Raw genomic sequence first — 20152 nt, forward strand, 5'->3', positions numbered from 1 at the left:
CAAGCTTCCTTCTAAGAGGCTAAGTGCCTCATTTCCAACTAAAACCAATCCAATTCCATCTGATCACCTCAAATACCAATAGTGAAATGCAGGGGAACATATTATGCAGACAACGGGGCGGTAACTCACGTGGCGACGGGCCAGGTCGCCACAAGATAATAGTTATGTATGGGTTCCAGGCTTGATTTTTGAGGCCCGGTACCACCGAATAATCCTTAATTATTATGCGTCTCAATTTCAACATTTTTAGAATTTTGTTAACTTAATAAATTAAATTATAAATTTTTGTAATTGGAGATAATAGTTATGTATGGGTTCCAGGCTTGATTTTTGAGTCCCGGTACCACCGAATAATCCTTAATTATTATGCATCTCAATTTTAATATTTTTAGAATTTTGTTAGCTACTGAGACTCTACGCTAAAAGGCTCTACATTTTACTACGCTAAAAGGCTCTATATTTTACTTCGCTAAAAGATACTATATTTTACTACGCTATAAGGCTCTACAATATGAACATAACATTAACAATACAAATAAACAAAATAAATAATATTATTTAACAATACAAATTATTTATCAAATTTTAATACAAATTATATAAGAATACAAATTATTTATCAATTTTAAGCATTTTTGGTCACAAACATANTAATTGGAGATAATAGTTATGTATGGGTTCCAGGCTTGATTTTTGAGGCCCGGTACCACCGAATAATCCTTAATTATTATGCGTCTCAATTTCAACATTTTTAGAATTTTGTTAACTTAATAAATTAAATTATAAATTTTTGTAATTGGAGATAATAGTTATTTATGGGTTCCAGGCTTGATTTTTGAGGCCCGATACCACCGAATAATCCTTAATTATTATGCGTCTCAATTTCAACATTTTTAAAATTTTGTTAACTTAATAAATTAAATTATAAATTTTTGTAATTGGAGATAATAGTTATGTATGGGTTCCAGGCTTGATTTTTGAGGCCCGGTACCACCGAATAATCCTTAATTATTATGCGTCTCAATTTCAACATTTTTAGAATTTTGTTAACTTAATAAATTAAATTATAAATTTTTGTAATTGGAGATAATAGTTATGTATGGGTTCCAGGCTTGATTTTTGAGGCCCGGTACCACCGAATAATCCTTAATTATTATGCGTCTCAATTTCAACATTTTTAGAATTTTGTTAACTTAATAAATTAAATTATAAATTTTTGTAATTGGAGATAATAGTTATGTATGGGTTCCAGGCTTCCACCGAATAATCCTTAATTATTATGCGTCTCAATTTCAACATTTTTAGAATTTTGTTAACTTAATAAATTAAATTATAAATTTATGTAATTGGAGATAATAGTTATGTATGGGTTCCAGGCTTGATTTTTGAGTCCCGATACCACCGAATAATCCTTAATTATTATGCGTCTCAATTTAAACATTTTCTAAATTTTGTTAACTTAATAAATTAAATTATAATTTTTTGTAATTGGAGATAATAGTTATGAATGGGTTCCAGGCTTGATTTTTGAGGCCCGGTACCACCGAATAATCCTTAATTTTTATGCGTCTCAATTTCAACATTTTTAAAATTTTTTTAACTTAATAAATTAAATTATAATTTTTATAATTGGAGATAATAGTTATGTATGGGTTCCGGGCTTGATTTTTGAGGCCCGGTACCACCGAATAATCCTTAATTATTATGCGTCTCAATTTCAACATTTTTAGAATTTTGTTAACTTAATAAATTAAATTATAAATTTTTGTAATTGGAGATAATAGTTATGTATGGGTTCCAGGCTTGATTTTTGAGGCCCGGTACCACCGAATAATCCTTAATTATTATACGTCTCAATTTCAATATTTTTAGAATTTTGTTAGCTACTGAGACTCTACGCTAAAAGGGTCTACATTTTACTACGCTAAAAGGCTCTATATTTTACTTCGCTAAAAGATACTATATTTTACTACGCTATAAGGCTCTACAATATGAACATAACATTAACAATACAAATAAATAAAATAAATAATATTATTTAACAATACAAATTATTTATCAAATTTTAATACAAATTATATAAGAATACAAATTATTTATCAATTTTAAGCATTTTTGGTCACAAACATAACATAAATTCGGGTATATAAATCAAATATAACACAAACAATCCGGTAGCATTTTTGGTCACAAACATAACATAAATTCGGGTATCAAATAAATCAATCCGGGTATATAAAAGATACAAAATTAAACACAAACATAACATAAATTCACATGGAAACATGCTAAACAATACTAATATGCATGACTATACGAGCTTCGGCATAAACTAAATTGAAATACCTCGATGTAAATTTTTTGAATATGTTGAAATTGAATTTTTGCACTCGAAACACGGTATCCAAAGCTTTTTGTGTATGTGGGACCTACACGCCTTGCTCTTTATGGGACGGGTGGGCCTGAATTTTTTTTTTTAAATAAAACGGGGGGTGGGGGACAGAAAGGAGCTCTTAAGTTTGTTTTTTAATGGAGGGGGGCTGGAATGTCGGGGAAGATGGAAGAAGAAGAGCCTTATTTAATTAAGGCAATTCGCAGTATAGTACTGCGAATTGACTTTATTAAATAAGGTTGGGCCCAACTATTACATTAAACGCTGTGTTTTTGTTAAAAAAATAATAAATAAAAAAACTACTTCGCAGTATGATACTGCGAATTGCTTTAACGGCAAAATTTTCGTTAACCCGATTCGCAGTATAGTACTGCGAAATACTCATTTTTGTGACTTTTTTTTTAAAACATTAAAAACGTACTTTGTGTCTAAAAAACCATTAATTAAGTTTCGGACCCATCATCTCTGTGTGTATAAAACTCACAATTATTAAAAAGAACAAAGCAAATTGAAGCATAATTTGAATCATGAATATTAATTATTTCTCAATTTTTCTCACATGATTAATTTTCACTTAATTAAAAAAGCATTCTTATATATTTTAGTGCATTAATTCTAGTGTTTGGTTGCTTGCTGGTCAAGAGTCCTTGAGTCTTATTTAATAGAATTTGCAAAAGTTGAACATATTATGGGTCAGAAGATTTACCAACACATTTGGAAATTTTAGTAAGATTTGTCCACATTGTGGTAGGACTAAAAAAAATGTAGAGAAAATGAAATAGGACAAAAGAAAGATCAACTTATCTTGGTAAACCATATTGTACTATTCTAGAGGGCTAGAATTGATAGAGATATATTAATTCATTACATTATTCTCACATCATGAAGCAATAATAGACTAATTAATGTTGCCGTTCGCCGAACACTATCGTGAAAACCTTTTGTTTTATAGAACAAAAAAGTTAAATATATTTTATGGGCCATGATATTTATGGTGCTTAAACAATCATTTCTGAATTAGAAAAGTCTTCTAATAAATTTTAAAACGTACATTTGATAATCATTTCTTGAAACTTCATCTGTTCCAAAAAAATTGCGGGAAAATAATATTGTATAGTCGCTCTTGAAATAATAGCCGACAAATGTATGTATGTATATATATACATATCTCTGTATGTTATATATACAAAAATATATATAAATTTTATGCTCTTTTACCGATACCGAATATAAATAATTTTCCCATGGACAAAAAGTAATTTTTCCCCAAAAATATTTTGGTTGAAAAAATGTAGTCAACAGAAAAAATAGATGTTTGGAAAGTTTGGGAAGTTTACGATGATGATATTCTAGGCGACACTGATAAAATAACCGTCCTAAATCGACCTTGTTGTAAAAATAAAACTTTCAAACTTTAACACACGCAAGAATATTGTTAACTCCCCTAAGATAACTCTGTCAAAAAGTTTTATATAATTATTTCATTTAAAAAAAAGAGGCAGAATATTACATTCTCCTATCTGCTTAAACTTTACATATTTATAGTTCAACCACTCTCCTCAGCTAAATTGAACTATTCTCTTGTACTATTATAATTTCTAAAAACAATAGTACCTACTATATGACCAAATGTCCAAATTATGTCCTATTAGTCACAAAATTATAAATTAATAAATTTAAGACTTTTCCATGTGTGAAAGCAAGGTTAGTTTGAGCACCAAGTCAAGTCAGTTTTAGAAAAGTATTCAATCTCTGAATTTAATACAAAACCCCAAAAAAAATATCAAACACTTTCCTGGTTACTTCCATTAGAACTCTTCTTTGTATTTCATTTCTAATGGACTTAGGAACCGTTTGGTCATTAAATTTTATTTATTTATTTTCGAAATTTTTTGACTTTATTTTAGAATCAGGTCATAAAATTTTTAATTTTCACTTGAAGATTAATTTCGAAATTTTTCGAGAATTTGAAAAACTCTAAAAAATTATTATTCAAAATTTTCACTTCAGATCTCACAAAAATTAAAAAACAACCCAAATTGTATTCATGTCCAAACATAATTCTAATTTTCAAATACTATTATTATTATTTTCGAAATTTTATAATTCTTATGTCCAAGCGCCCACTTAGTTTTTTCACATATTTGCCTAAGATTCCACGTAAAGGAAACAGTCAACTAACTCCCTAAAATTGTCATTACCTACTTCACCTTCCTTTCACCTTCTTTTCCAAAATCTATAAAATCTAAGCCACTTTCCACATTATTAAGCAAGTAGTTCAGTTTCTTGATTCATTCATCCAAAACCTAACAAAGACAATTCCCTTTAAAAAATAGCCAATTCTTGCAAAAATAGCCAGCTCTTGAATTTGGTTCTCAAATATGGATAGACTTGTAACAACTTTGTTGTTTTCATCATTCTTGTTATTAAGTCTATTTTGTACTACTTCTTATGCTCAAACACAAAACTGTTCAGCTTTTGCATTCAGAAATAATAAGAATTTTGCAACTTGTAATCCTCTACCTTTGCTCAATTCTGTTCTTCACTGGACTTATCATCAAAATAATCACACAGTTGATCTTGCTTATAGACATAGAGGAGTTACAGATTCGGATTGGGTAGCTTGGGGTTTAAATATTAATGGAGGAAGAATGGCTGGTGCACAATGTTTGGTTGCATTTAAAAATTCCAGTGACCAAATTCAAGCTTACACTGCTCCTATTGCTGATTATTTGACTCAGTTAAGACAAGGTTCTTTGAGTTTTAATGTGCCAAGAATTGAAGCAGAGTTTTCAAACAATGAATATATTATTTTTGCAAGTTTGGAACTTCCTAGTGGAAGGACTAGTTTTAATCAGGTTTGGCAAAATGGCCAAGTTTCTGGTCAGGTTTTGCAAGCTCATAGCCAATCTGGTGATAATATGAGGTCTTTTGGAAGTGTTGATTTTGCAACTGGCCAGTTAGGGAATGATGGTGGTAGCTCAATCACTTCTAGACAACGTAAAAGAAATGTGAGTTCACACCCTTTCTTAATTTATTTAAGATTTAACTTATATACATTGATAATGAAAATAATTTTTGTAATGTTAATGTATTTTACTATATCACACCATGCATAACCTGCCTGATTTTTCATGTTATTAATCCAATTTTTTATATGGGCAGTTTAATGTAGCTATCTGTTAGGTAAAGACAGACGCAACGTAGTTTACTGGGTTTAATTGAACTCAGTATTCTCAACGCATAGCGTAAAATTTTCAAAAGTCCTATTGATTCAAAACTTAGATTGAGCCTATCAAGTTTAAATTCCGGATGTCTACAATAGCAGGGGCGGATGTACTTTTGGCTCAGAACACACAAATTTATGTATGAAAATTCATTAAAATTGCAACAAATAGTAGATATGAACCTATAACTTTAATATATAATGAGCTTAAGAACTTTAAATGTTGAATCCATAGAGTTTACACCCTGAATCCGTCTAGGGTGATATATAGTGTAAATTCTTTACCGTTAATGTATAGAAGTTAAACTCATTGCTAATTTGCTATATGCACTATGCTATTTTCCCAAGTATTTAGGAGGGGGAAAAAAGAAAAGAAAAGAAAAGAGATGTATTATTGACTGGTTTGGTTGTTGAAAATTATTGACAGGTTCATGGAGTATTGAATGCAGTGAGTTGGGGAGTGTTAATGCCAATGGGTGCAGTATTTGCAAGGTATTTAAAGGTGTTCAAATCAGCAAATCCAGCTTGGTTTTATCTACATGTTGCTTGTCAAACTTCTGCCTATGCTGTTGGTGTTGCTGGATGGGGCACTGGTCTCAAACTTGGCAGTGATTCTGTTGGTATCAAATTCACTACTCACAGGAATATTGGCATCACTCTCTTCTGCCTTGGAACTCTTCAGGTATTACACTTTTTCTTAAATAGACTTTTATACATATCTGAAAAAGTCAGTGGGGCGAGTTCAACTGAACCAGTGACGGAAGCAGTATCTCAACGAAGGGGGTTCAAAAAAAGTTTTTGTAGCTAGTGGGAATTGAACTTGTAAAACCAGATTTTGCCTTATATATACAGTGTAATTTTTCGGCGAAGGGGGTTCGGGTGAACCTCCTTGCGCCCCCCTAAATCCGCCCCTGGTCCGGACCATAAGGGGCTATCGTATGCAGCCTTACCCTGCATTTCTGTAGCAGGTTGTTTTCACAGCTCGAACCCGTGACCTCCTGGTCATATGGCAATAACTTACCAATTACGCCAAGGCTCCCCTTGTAGCTTTATCTTAACGCATTAACTCTAAATCTTGAATTCGCTTCTGCGGACAGTTGCACACGCACAAAAGAGCGTACCCTTAAATAGAGAGCAAAAGATTTTGCTTTTTCCCCTATTAACATGTTAACTATTTTTACACAAATAGTCAGCCATATTCATTGTTTATTTTTTATAGACGGTATACATAAATTATACACTAATTATACATGGATTATACATATTATACATCCACTCGCTATTTTTAAAGTAACTTTACCGGTTACGCTAAGGCTCCCCTTTCGCATGACACAAGACTGAGGCCCATTATTAATTGCTAAATTTGTATGAATGAATACTTTTCAGGTATTTGCTTTGCTACTGAGGCCAAAGCCAGACCACAAATACAGATTATATTGGAACATATACCACCATGCTATTGGATACGCAGTGATCAGTCTGAGCATTACCAATGTGTTTGAAGGATTTGATGCTTTGAATGGGCAAAAGAATTGGAAAAGAGCTTACACTGGAGTGATTATTGCCTTAGGGGCAATTGCTGTTTTATTAGAAGCATTCACTTGGTTTATTGTTATCAAAAGGAAAAAATCAGACTCTAATAAGAACTCACAAAATGGAACAAATGGTGTTAATGGTTATGGAAATGGGACACATCAACAGGCATAAAACAGAGATTTTGGAGTCTATATAAATGTCACTTTGACATGTTTTGTATGCATATATGTTTTTGGTTATTTGGTTTAGATTATTGTTTATTTATGATGTTTTAGCATTAGATTTTGGGTACTTTTTTCTATTTTTTTCCTTCTTTGCAGATTGATATATTCTTGTATACATACATGTTGAGAGACCACCTATTTGTGGTTTATATTTTATCACTATTAGTAGTCCTTTCATTCACTTTCATCTATTTGGTTTTAAGAGTTCTCTTTTAGTTTATCACTACCAAGAATATGGTGTAAATATGATTTTAACTTATACTTAAGATAAATAGTGTAAAGTATTCTTCGCCTAAAAGGTTACCTGCATTAACGAGTAACTTTCTATGACATGTCCAATTTGATTACTTCAAAAATAAAGTAAAAATCTACCACAGCCACCACTACCATCTCGACCCCCTCCCCCCCCCCCCCCCAACCAAAAAAAAAGACAAGAGGAGTTACACTTTTGGCTGGCATGCCAAAAATATTTACAGCCCCTAATTGGTATACATAAATTATACAGTTATTTATATACAACTACATACATATATACGTATATTGTATATATGTTGGTTATTTTGTTGAGTGAACGGCTATGTAGGTTAATTTCTTAAAAAAACAAATGATTTGCCAAGTGGCATTTGTTGGCATAAAAGTTGGAAAAACATGGAATGGGCCTTCTAGAAGTTGAAACTTCAAAAACAGAGAACTCTGAGGCTAAGTTGAGAAGCGAAATGTTGAATAGTTGCAAATGCAAGCAAAGTCATTGTCTTTGTTAATTAAGTATAACTTTTCTAGAAGAATTGCCCGATTGCTAGTCAATACCTAATTTGCCAAGAATTAAATCAGCTTCGTCTTTAAAATGATATATAAATTCAAAAAAAACAGTTGCTTCAAAAATATCAACTGTTTTGAGTTAACTTATATTATCTGCACGATTATTCGTTTATCAGATTAATTATTGATCACTTGTACTCATGAGTCACGAGCCTTGAATTTTGACCCTTGACTTTAGTAAGGGGGTCGTCGTTTGGTAGGATGTATTCGGGAATAATATATAGCATTCATATCATTAATTTCTTGTTTGGTGGTGTTTTTCAATCTATGTATAACTAATATATGTATTATAATAAATTATGGTATTAGTAACCATAGTTTTTAATATATGGGTTGAGCCGTGGAAATAGCCTCTTGCAAGAAATGCAGGGTAAGGCTGCGTACGATTGACCTTTGTGGTCTGGCCCTTTTCAGGACCCCGCGCATAGCGGGAGCTTAGTGCACCGGGCTGCCCCTTTTTTTATTTTAGTTTTTAATATATGGATAAGCATGCACAAAGATACTGCCTTCTCACAAAAAATTCCATATTCTTTCCAAAGATTGTGGAGAGTATTTTTATAAATAAATAATTTTTAAGAAATTATGCGATGAATGTCATTTTTAATACATCAAACCAAGCATTAGATAAGAAATAATCCCAGCATAACGAATTCCAGCATTATTAATCTCAACATTACTAATACACTATATTTAGTACTTTTCTTATACATTTTACCAAACGACCCTTAGTATTATAAGTGCAACTAGGGGTGTTCGTAGGTCGGGTTGGTTCGGATTTGGCAATTACCAATCCAAACTAATTGCGTGTTATAAGATCTAAATACCAAAGCAAACCAATAAAACTCGGGTTTTTCAATCTCGGTTTTTCTCAATTTTTCGGGATATTCGGGTTTTTTTTGGTTTTTCCCGGTAAAATCTTCGTAGCATAAAACATATAACTTGTGCTCAAAATATTTCTTTAATCCTAGTAAGATACAACTATATAAGGTATTTTTCAAGAAAATAATACAAAATATGAGATGTGTCATGGCATTATCCTAATATATTCAACAATAAAGACAATAAAAATATATAATACAAATATTACTAATTAAAGAGCCATAATAAAAATAACATAATCTAAAAGTACTAAGTCATGCTAAAATAAGTATACTGATAAGGGAGTATTAATTACATGACTAAACGCTAAAGAAAAAATAAATATAGGTTATGCATTTTTATCTAAATTATTGCAAAACACAAAATAGATATTCAATACATTGTCGTCCGTAGTATTGAATTTAATGTCTTTTGTTAGCATTAGTATTGATGTGATTTTGGTTTGAGCTTTTGTTAGCATTATTTAAGTTACTAATATTAATGACTGTAGAACTTATTGGAACATTTCAAAGTTCTAAGTCCAACCTTGAAATAATACCTTAAATGATAAATTAAGAAAAAGTTTAAGAAATATCTATAAATTACATCACAATAAGTATATTTATATATTAAATATATCTAAAATTTCTATATATGTAATGTCGGATTGATTTGGTTTCGGGTTGACTTTGTTTAGTTAAAACCAAACCAAACCAATTATGGTCGGATTTTTTTTTCAATACCAAACCACATGGGCGGATCTACATGCACATTTTGGGTGCTCAAGCACCCATGACAAGATTTAGCAAATTTGTATAGGTAATTATAAAAATATTTAGATAAATATTGATTGAGCACCCATAACTAAACTCTTTTTTCCTCTTCTTTCAAAATTTTTATCAGTGAGCACCCACGACTTTAAAATCCTGGATCCGCCACTGCCAAACCATAGTCGGATTTTTTTCTCGATTTGACTCGAATTATCTGATTGGTGCAGTTTATCGGTTTTCTTTGTACACCCCTAACCGCTAAGTCTGCAACAACGATATTGATCCATAGACTAACCCAGGATAACAATGTAATGATTCAGCTAGTTCTTTTTTTTGTTTGCGCAAAAAAATAGGCACATACAAAATTAATACAGAGTTGAAAGAAAAAGGAAAAAAAAGACATTGATGCATATATCCATACTAAAGCAAACTTCAAAAACTCAAAAATAAAGCCACGTAAAATTTTAAATATTTCTCATATATATTCCGAAGAGATTCAGACTTAACGACTTTAATATACATACTGCAAAATAATACTACCGCAATTTTATATAATATATAATTAAGAAAAAATTGCTTGTGTTCTTATTCGCCATCTCCTTGCTTCCATATATTTGCGAATAAATCACTGATAATGCAAAAAACATTGGCAAGAACCAAGTTATTTATAAAACTCTGAAAATTCCCAGGCTCAGATGCTTTAGTAATAACTAGTATACGTACTCGTGCGATGTACGGATTAGCTCAAAGGAAAAAAGAGAGGAAAGAAATAATAGAACGAGATGTATATTGCAGACAAAATTTAATGATCACATTCAAAAAATTAAATCAAAAATCAAATAGATGAATCTTTTTGAGTTGTTTCTAAAAAAGATGTCTAGCTTACATTACATGTCATTTCTTTGTATTCATCAGTCAAATTACCACTTGAAATGATAAAACCTCCATGATTGCATTGAATTTTTTTTTCTGGTTTCTCTGTTTGTTGTTTGCATAGCTAAGTTGCTTGATTAGAGTGGCTTCCACAAATATCATCTGACTTGAAAGTGGCTGAAGCAATTCAAAAATTACCATGGCTGTAGAGATTTGACCAATTTTGGTGATGTGGCTGGTGTTGCAGCTGCTTTCAGAGCCTCAAGTGCTTTTATTTGACTTTCGCCTCATATGTTGAAGCTAATCACTAGTTCAAATAAATTTTAAAATTAAAATTGACAATAACTGCTTTAAAATTGCTAAATAAAAATCTTTTCATAATTTTGATCTGGAGTTCTTATTATTTCTTATGTACTTTTGACTTTGATGATATTTATCATGCACTTGCATTGCGGTTTTCTTGTCCATGGAAGATATTATGACTTACTATTCCAGGCCATAGGTATATGTAATTTGAGAAAGAATCAGTAAAAAAAGGAATTCCCAAGTAGCAACGGCTAGATAAAGCATGCCCATTGAATAGGCACTTGCATTAGTGCCACCAACCACCTTGAATGTGCTAGCAAGATTAGCCTTAGATAAGGATGGGATGAAACCTAAATTTAAATTTTATGAGTGCACATTACCCGATTATATAAGGCCGCATCCGCCTTTGAGGCAAGGGGTATAGTGGACCTAACGAATCTAGAATATGCAGATGAATAATTAACGCAAGAGTAGTGATAATTTTTTGAGTTGAGATACACGGAAAATAGAATGTATTTGAACCTCCTCAAGAGGTAATAGTGTATCGACAACTTCCGCACAACCCTATCAAAGCAGTAAAGAGAATAATTAGTAAAAAGGCAAGTTTGATGGTTTTATGAAATGTTCGATACACAAACCTAATAGTACTTAATTGACCAACTACTTGAATTGGCACCCAAACTCTTCCTCCATGACTCATAATGAGTAATGGTATTAACTGAGAATATTGTTTTACTACTTGTGAACCTGATTGAGGTACTTTGGTTATTTTAAAAAAATGTACAAAATTCACCTTCATAATTGTTGGATTGAACTCAACCAAAAAAATGGTGCTTCAGCAACGATGGCCAAAAGTGTTGATGAAAGTAATTAAAAGACCCTGATATGTGAACCATTGTGATACAGCTAAAGTATAAAATATAGTTCAATCACAGTGAATACATAACAACTACAAAACATTCCATATGAAGAAAGATTGATATTACCGGAAGAAAGGAGATAAATCTACAAAGGATTTGGACCTAAGTTTTGTATATATTGTATTTCCAGAATTCTCTTTCCAACGGCATAAGTGGATCGTAGTTTTGATATGGCTGCAGAGAGATATAATTATTTTAGTCAGGGCGCATAAAACTGTGAAAAGCAGAATAACATAAATTTATAACGGAGTTAAAAGAATATGTTTATAAATATACAAATAGTTTAGACTTGATTATTGTATATATTGTAGTTCTATAAGTCCTCTTTCAAACAGCATAAGCAGATTGGCTATTCAACTTGTATGCAGATAGACGTGATTTTTTTAGTCATAACGGTCAAAGATGTGAAAAGTAGAATACCAAAAATTTATAATTAAATTCAAAAGCATATCTGTATTAATTAACAAAGAATCTGGACCTTAACTTTTTTATATATATTGTACTATCATAAGTCCTCTTTCTAATGGTATAATAAGCGGATCATGATTTCGACATCCTTGCAAAGAGATATAATTTTATAGTATGGTGGTGCATAGCTGGAAAAAGCATAATGACAGAAATTCAGAACTGAGCTCAAAAGAATATCTGTTTAAATATACAAATAATCTAAACCTGAATTTTATATATATTGTAGTTCTAGAAGTCCTTTTCCAGCAACACAAGTGGGTCGTGATTTCGATGTGTCTGTAGAGAGATTTAATTTTTTTAGTCAGAACGCGCAAAGCTGTGAAAAGTATAATAGCAGAATACCATAACTATATTCAAAAGCATATATGTATAAATCTACGAAGAATCTGGAACTTTTTTTTGTAAATATTGTGATTCCAGAAATTTTTTTCCAACGACACCAGCGGATTGTGGTATCAACGTGTCGGCAAAGATATATTATTATTTTACTCAGACATATTATTTTCATTAAAGTTTATGATTCATGAGTTTGTAGACTGGATTACTTTAAAAAAGAAGGACCAGGGAAAAGGAAATGCAAAGAAGAGGAATAGGTATGTACCTCTTCTATGTGACATTTGAAAATAGAAACATCAAAGCCAAATTAAGAAGTCTAAAAATCATGAAAAGTCCTTTAAATATAAGAACGTATAGTCAAAATAGTTATCCTAAAGTTCAGCATGGTGCTTGCATAGCAAACTTGCTTGGTCAATGTGGCTTCTGCAAGTATCACAACTGACTTAAAAGTTAAAAGTGCCTAAAGTAATTCAAAAATGACTGTTACCGTAGAGATTTGATCAGTTGTGGTGCTGTGCCTAGTGTTGCAACTCCTTTCCGAGCCTCAGCTGCTTTCATTTGACTATCGCCTCATATCCTTAAGCCAATTAGTGGTTCACATAAAACTTTAAAATGACAATTGCCAATCACTGGTTCAAATAAACTTCAAATTTCTATGTAAAAGCTCAAACCTATTTCAACCTTTCACAGACCATGACAGTTGATAATTTTTTACTCGATCAGTGAATGCTACATTTATGACTCGACAAAAATTGAAAATGCTTGAACCAAATTTGACGAACAGTATACCTTAGATGTGAGAATGATACTGGTATTCATTCATTCCAAAGAAGAGAGCGATTAGTAAATATTTGAGGTCCATGCGATTGTTTACTTCCCACCGTGATAGAGAAAATTTTCTGCATAAAATATTTGCCACTAAGAAATCTTGCTTATTGATTAAACTATAAATTATCAGTTTTCCTTTGTCATACATATCATAAGACGATGACTAAAAAAATCTGAATGTAAAGCGTATATTAGTTGTTCCATGACAAAAATATTAGTTGTTCCCAGAATCAACAAAGTCATCGACATGCTTTTCCAATAACACACCAAGATAATGTCATAGCTATGTAAAAATTGAAAGAGTAGTTGAATACCAAATATGTTATTCATGCAGGAAGATGAGTTTAATATTCTGTAGGCTAATTTATAGAATGTTATTTCTCTGAATAAAAGGTTCATAAGCTCTTATTTCTATATTAACATGCCTTCTGGTCATGGTTTCTCGTGTTGAGACATTAATTTCAGAGTTCTATAAGGGTAAACACACCATTTTTAGGCTTGTAACCTATAACAGCATGAAATAGAGACTGTGGGGAACATATGTATCTTCTCCAGTGGAACCTAGCAGCATCATGTTAGTCGATGGGAAAAATATTTGTTCTCTTCTGATTTTCCAATTGATTGTTTTAGTCCCTATTATGATAGGGCTAAATTTTAACAAATTGCATTTTAGCACATATCTAGGATTCAGTTACCCAAAAGAAAAGAGTAAGCAAGTAAATATTCTGAAAGCACTAACTTCCACCATAAAATATAAAAGAAATATATTTTCTTAGGTGAAAAACCACACTATCAAATGTTAAATCTCAATTTGATAAATGTAGTATCATAGGCTTAAAAAGTTTGTACTTCAAACAACCAAAAAGTTGGAGCTAACATTTATCCATTTTTATATCCTTTTGGTTTAGAAGAGGAGGATCAATCGCCAAATCTATAAGGAGCTCAGTCTAGCACTTCAGAGATGTTTCATGAGTTTACTATTAATGCATAGAATAGTAATTAACAGAGGTAGCTCCAGTTAAGGATTCATCATACTAATTTTCATCAAACCGGAATACATTGTAATCGTTGTACTTATAGCTTTCTTGAATAACTTCATGTGATATTTGTGGTAATTAAAGTAGTATTATGCTAGGGAATATAAACAATAACTAATCAACTGGTTGTAAGAGAAGTAAAGAATTAATTAAGTTTTAAGTTGTCACAATATATAACCACCAAATTGAATATCAGAAAAATCATATTCTACTTCTAAAAAACTCATATTGATGAATAAAGTTCCTGAAATGTATTCCTCTAAGTGTTTATCTCTAACAGTCAAATATGTTTAATGGAGGATAAATTATGACTGAGAAACAGTGATGGAAAAAAGTTCCTCTCACAAAATAAATTCTTTCCTTTCTATGCATATATATATATATATATATATATATATACACACACACACACAGTCACTCACAACACTTCTTTTATGCCTCTATGTTATGTCAGAGTTCGATAAACATATGTTCTGCTATTTCACCTCCATTATTTCCTAGATTGTCGTTTTCATTTTGATTAGTTGTTGAATTGTTGCATGCAATATATTAAATGGGCGAAGAGAAATCAATAACCACGTCGATTAAGTGTAGAATAAAGGTATAATGAAAACACAATGAACTATTCTTTAACGATTTGTATCGAGAAAAAATAAACATCATCATTGACAAACTTAAATAGTCTAATTCTAGTGATAATTAGTATTAAGAGAACCGTTGACAACTATTCGTGACTTGCATAAATTAAAATTACTATAATATATTCTGAAAAATGACATAAGCAATCCACTCATTTTTTTTTTGGTTCTTTCACCTAAATGAAAGAAAAACTCCCCAGGGTCTCTTTGAGACATTCGATTTAAAAAAGAAGGAAAAACTCCTAAGAACATGAAAGATTAATTTTCATCAATAGCCATGAGATCAAGAATAAATAAATAAAAAAAGCTTACTGAACAAAGATTTGCCAATTTTAATCAAGTAAGCAAGCTAGCTGAATTACGACGCCTCAATGGTCTTATCCAGCGGCCTTAATCCTACATCTTGGAATACCTCATAGCGATTGATATTCATGTCACCTGATCTGGCATGGCCCTTCTTTTGCAAGTAAAATTCAACATATCTGGAAAAAAAAAACTTATCGCAGAGAAATTTTCAATGAAAAATATTTGGTTGTACCAAATGCACCAGCCATATTTTTTATATGTTGAAAGAAATAATGCAAGTACAATGCAGAAAGAGGAAGGAAGAAGAACCTGGATGAGAGTTCCATGAGAAAGTGAACGTCCTTAACTCTGTCATGGTATGTTAAAGAGTATTCCGCCTAAACTGATCTTCTGCATAATTTATTGAGCTTGAAAATGACAAGTTTAAGGCTGCCAGCTCTTCCTAGGTATCTGAAAGCATCTTAAACAACCATAACAGAGTTAAGGACATTCACTTTCTCAATGTCATCAAATTGGAATACATTGTAATCGTTCTTGTAGGTTTCTTAGTGAATTCACGTAACATCTGCGGTAATTAGTGTCGTATTAAGTAAAGGTGTATAAATATTAGCCAATCAACTGGTTATAAGTGAAGAATAAAAAATTAAATTAATCTTTAATTTGTCACAATGTATAACCACCATATTGAATATCAAAAATATCCTATATTACTTCTAAGAAACTCATAATAGTGAATAAAGTTCCTGAAACGTATTTCTCTAAATGTTTATCTCAAACTGTCAAATATGTTTCATGGAGGAAAAATTATGACTGAGAAATAGTGATGGAAAAAGGTTCATCAAGGCTTGACAGGGAATGTGTCGTGGAGATTTTATTGTAGGCTATGCCAGAGAAATGTTTCGGAATGGTGCGATTTATAGGATTAGTGAATATCCTCCATTTACAGTCCAACCAAACAGAATTCAACTTTCAACGGCAATAAAATTGCAGCAACAGAGAAGGTACACTAACTTCCTCAATTAATTCAATCATGGATAAAGCGGTAATTCAAAAGCTAAATGGTATTCAATATATGTAAATAAGTTAATAAATTTTAAGGGTAGAATACTATCCCTTTCTTTATTCCCTCTTAAGTTATATACTATTTCCAACATCCTCTAAAAGTCAAGCTGATCTTTTTTATTCTCTGGTTTCCTCTAATAGGTACTACCTTATCAATTTTGAGAACACTTTTAGTATGTATGCTCACACGCTACATAATAAGCTTATTGTTGGAGAAATCTAGGACCTGATTGAAGGCAACAGAGAGGTGGCATCCGACTTGTTTGGCTGGTACTCAACATATGTATCAATCTACAAACTAAGTTCATTAGCTTGATTTTATTGCACAACGACTTAGAGGTATGTGCTTTTCATTGTAACAGATGTGCATAGAAAAACTATTAACTTTAAAGAACGCTTGAATTAATATAACACAAAATAGTTCACTCACTTGTATGGACTCCACTAATTAGCTAATTATTAACTTAAACAACATCCTTAGCTAACTCATTAGAGACAGAGAAACTTGGAGGAGAGATGGTTTGAGTCAGTCTCTAAGAGGAACTGTTCCATGAATACGCTCATAGAAACTAAAAAATATACGAAGAGCAGAGCAAAAAATCCAGATTTGCAAAAAGCAGAAAGCCAAATATGATACATGTTGTAGTATATCACTGAGAAACATATTTGAGGATACGTATGTTTGGTACACAAATACTTCAACCGGGTTTTGGGTACTGATTAGCCCATGAATACGCGCATAGAAATTATATACGAATAGCAGAGAAAAAAATTCAGATTTGCAAATTAAAAAATAGAGAAGCAAAACGTGATACGCCTTGTAGTATATCACGTAGAAACATAATTAAGGATACATGTGTGGTGCACAAATGCTTCAATCGGGTTTTTTGCTACTGATTATCTCATGTGTATTCATATGTAAATTAAAAAACAGAGTTAACAAGACGAATTATAAGACAATAACAGATTTTAATACCTTTTCATCTTGTAGAACCAATTCAATCGAGAAAGCAATGTCTAAATTGTAAATATGTACTTTCCCCATACGAACAACTTTCAACTTCCATCGCAGTTGTAAAAACCGTATGTTTTCATTAATTTTTGACAATAGGAAGATGTGAATTTAGGAACCGACTCGGAGAAATAGAAGTTGCCGTCAGTTTGAGAAATAGAAGTTGGCCGTCATTTTCGTGAGTTTCAGTCGTGCCTATGTTTCGTGAGTTTCAATTTAGAGGGACTGTTATTTTTGCATAGAAAATTTAGGAAAAGTGAGTCTTCATGGTCAAATAATTTTGAATCAGTTAATTTTTTAAAATGTATGTTTTAAATCAGTTAAATAAAATAATCTTAAATTTGAATTAAATAAATTTTCAAAAGAAATTTCGGTCTTCATGGTTCAAAGCTAAGGAGTTAAAAAAAGTATCTTTTAAATGTTCAATTTTTAAGTTTTAATTTTTAAATAATATCTTAAATCAGATTTATTTTGTAAAGTTAAAGGTTAAAAAAAATTATGTTTTCAAATCAGTTAATTTTTAAAAATAAAGAAATATTTTTGGAAAAAGAATAAAGAAATCTGAAATTGTGATGGAGTTTTTTTTCCAAATAATTTTATAGCTATTATTTTTTTGGAAGATCGTCCTAAAGTGTCATTTGGCATATTGTGATAATGACACTTGGCGCAATGAGAAAGCTTTTTCTTCTCCTTTTAATTAACCTCCTTTTTTGGCTGCGATGTAACCGTACTGTTCCTTCTGCTGCTTCTTTGTATTTCTTTTCGCATCTCCCTCACAACCGCCGAAATTGCTCCTTTCTTATACGCCATCTTCTTCCTTATAATTCCTTTTTGCGATAAATTATGATTTTCATATTCTAACTCATAAACAATATTATTTATATATAACCAATTCTTTATGGGTCACTTTCTTTCTTTCCAAGCAAAGGGTTTTTGATGCGTTAATCTCGAGGGATTTGCAGTCGTACCCTATATTTGTGTCACCTTTTAATATGTGTTCTATTTTTAAAAGTTATTGATTTGGTAGCCAGCTGACAAAAAATTCGTAATAATATGACAATTACACCCCTGACAAAAGATATAAAACCTACATCGCGCATTAATCGCGTGATCTGCAACCTCATTCGTGAAAAAAGATCTCCTCCTCTCCGCTCAGCAACTTTATCAAAAAGTTAGAAACTTATCCAGATTCATCTTCAGAATCACACTTGCATGAAGTTGTTTCATGTTAGAAGCTAAAATTTCATGCTAATGTCACACTTGCATGAAGTTGTTTCAGCGTAAACAAGCTGAAGTTTTTTAGTTCATTTGCTAAAACTTTAGCCTAAACATGCTTAAGTTTTTGTCTTGCAGTTTGTCAGTCTTTTATTAAAGAAGGTCAAAATCGTCTTTTTAAAACGCCTTTAACAAAAATATGGGTACGAATGCAAACGGAAAACAAAACGGGTATAAGTTAAAAGGGAGCGACCAAATAGGGCGCCCCATGCAATTTTGGTTGGTCAGCAAAAAATAATCACTTGTTTTAATTGTTACTTAAATATTATTAAATATTTACAACTTGTTTGGACGGTTGTTACCTATTGTATTGTATCGTACAATATTTGTTTTGGTTGTTACTTAAATATTATTGTATCGTATTGTTAAATTCGAAGTTGTGTAACAACGAAAAGTACCACTTTATGTAAAACCGATTTGGTGTAGTCGCGTCGTTATTACCTTATTTTTTTCTTTCTCATATCGTCCTTCCTTATTTTTAAATAATCCTATTTTATCACCTATCATATCTTTTTATATAATAATTTTACATTGTACCTTACTTTTTCTTATTGCAAATTTATTCTTGGGAATTTTTCACATAAAAATAATTGGGCTTCTTACTTTTTAATTTTATAGCCCATATCAATTTACAACCAACTAGCTCAAAAATAATAAAATTCAACATCCAACTTCAATAGGTTCTCGGAATTACTATTCAATTTTTAAAAAAGGATTGCTCAAGATTTTGATTTAATTTTCGAATCAGTAACTGTGACTCAAATACTAGTTCAACAAACCAAATCCATTTGAGTGGTGAAAATTAGATTTTTAACAAGCTTAAATATGTGTGTTTAAATTTCAAATTTGATTTTGTGAGAAATTTGGGGTGGGTGTTATTTAGACTTGTTAGAAATAGTATAAGGAGGTTGTATATAAAATTTGAAGTCATTTAGTGGAGATTTGGACTGGTTTTGAACAAGAATTGCAACTGAAAATCGTAAAAGAAGTTCGTCTACAAACGCGCATATAAAAGTGTATAAGATGTGTTTATACACTAATATACACTATTATATAAGATTATACATAATTATACAAAAAAAGGACTTCGTCTTCTTCCTTGCGTCTTTTCTGAAATTTAACTCAACTCTACTCCAAATCACTTCAAATTTAAATTCTGAACTCCTTTTGATAATCACAATCAATTGGAACAACATCTAATCCAAATAACTAAAAAACTCAAAAAATCCTATTTTTGAAAGCGAAGCTTTGAACGGCATCAAATGG

The 20152-nt window shown here is 31.3% G+C and overlaps 1 protein-coding gene and 2 long non-coding RNA genes across 3 annotated transcripts; 1 reads left to right on the top strand and 2 right to left on the bottom strand.

The window, feature by feature from the left end:
• Positions 1-4645: 4645 nt before the first annotated feature.
• LOC109215626 (cytochrome b561 and DOMON domain-containing protein At5g47530-like) lies at positions 4646-7566 on the top strand. The gene is made up of 3 exons (XM_019379726.1): positions 4646-5403; positions 6046-6300; positions 7005-7566. The coding sequence occupies exons 1-3, from the start codon at positions 4774-4776 to the stop codon at positions 7323-7325; spliced, it is 1206 nt and encodes a 401-aa protein (XP_019235271.1). The 5' UTR covers positions 4646-4773; the 3' UTR covers positions 7326-7566.
• A 4277-nt stretch (positions 7567-11843) lies between these two features.
• LOC109215623 lies at positions 11844-14093 on the bottom strand. Its single transcript, XR_002066380.1, has 3 exons — positions 13518-14093; positions 13216-13305; positions 11844-12098 (listed from the first exon to the last, which is right to left on the bottom strand). It is a non-coding gene; the product is annotated as an uncharacterized LOC109215623 (long non-coding RNA).
• A 1301-nt stretch (positions 14094-15394) lies between these two features.
• Positions 15395-17675, bottom strand: LOC109215624. Its single transcript, XR_002066381.1, has 3 exons — positions 17576-17675; positions 15847-15987; positions 15395-15713 (listed from the first exon to the last, which is right to left on the bottom strand). It is a non-coding gene; the product is annotated as an uncharacterized LOC109215624 (long non-coding RNA).
• Positions 17676-20152: the final 2477 nt, after the last annotated feature.

Source organism: Nicotiana attenuata, unplaced genomic scaffold (genome assembly GCF_001879085.1).
Source record: "Nicotiana attenuata strain UT unplaced genomic scaffold, NIATTr2, whole genome shotgun sequence".
In the NCBI taxonomy this organism is placed as follows: domain Eukaryota; kingdom Viridiplantae; phylum Streptophyta; class Magnoliopsida; order Solanales; family Solanaceae; genus Nicotiana; species Nicotiana attenuata.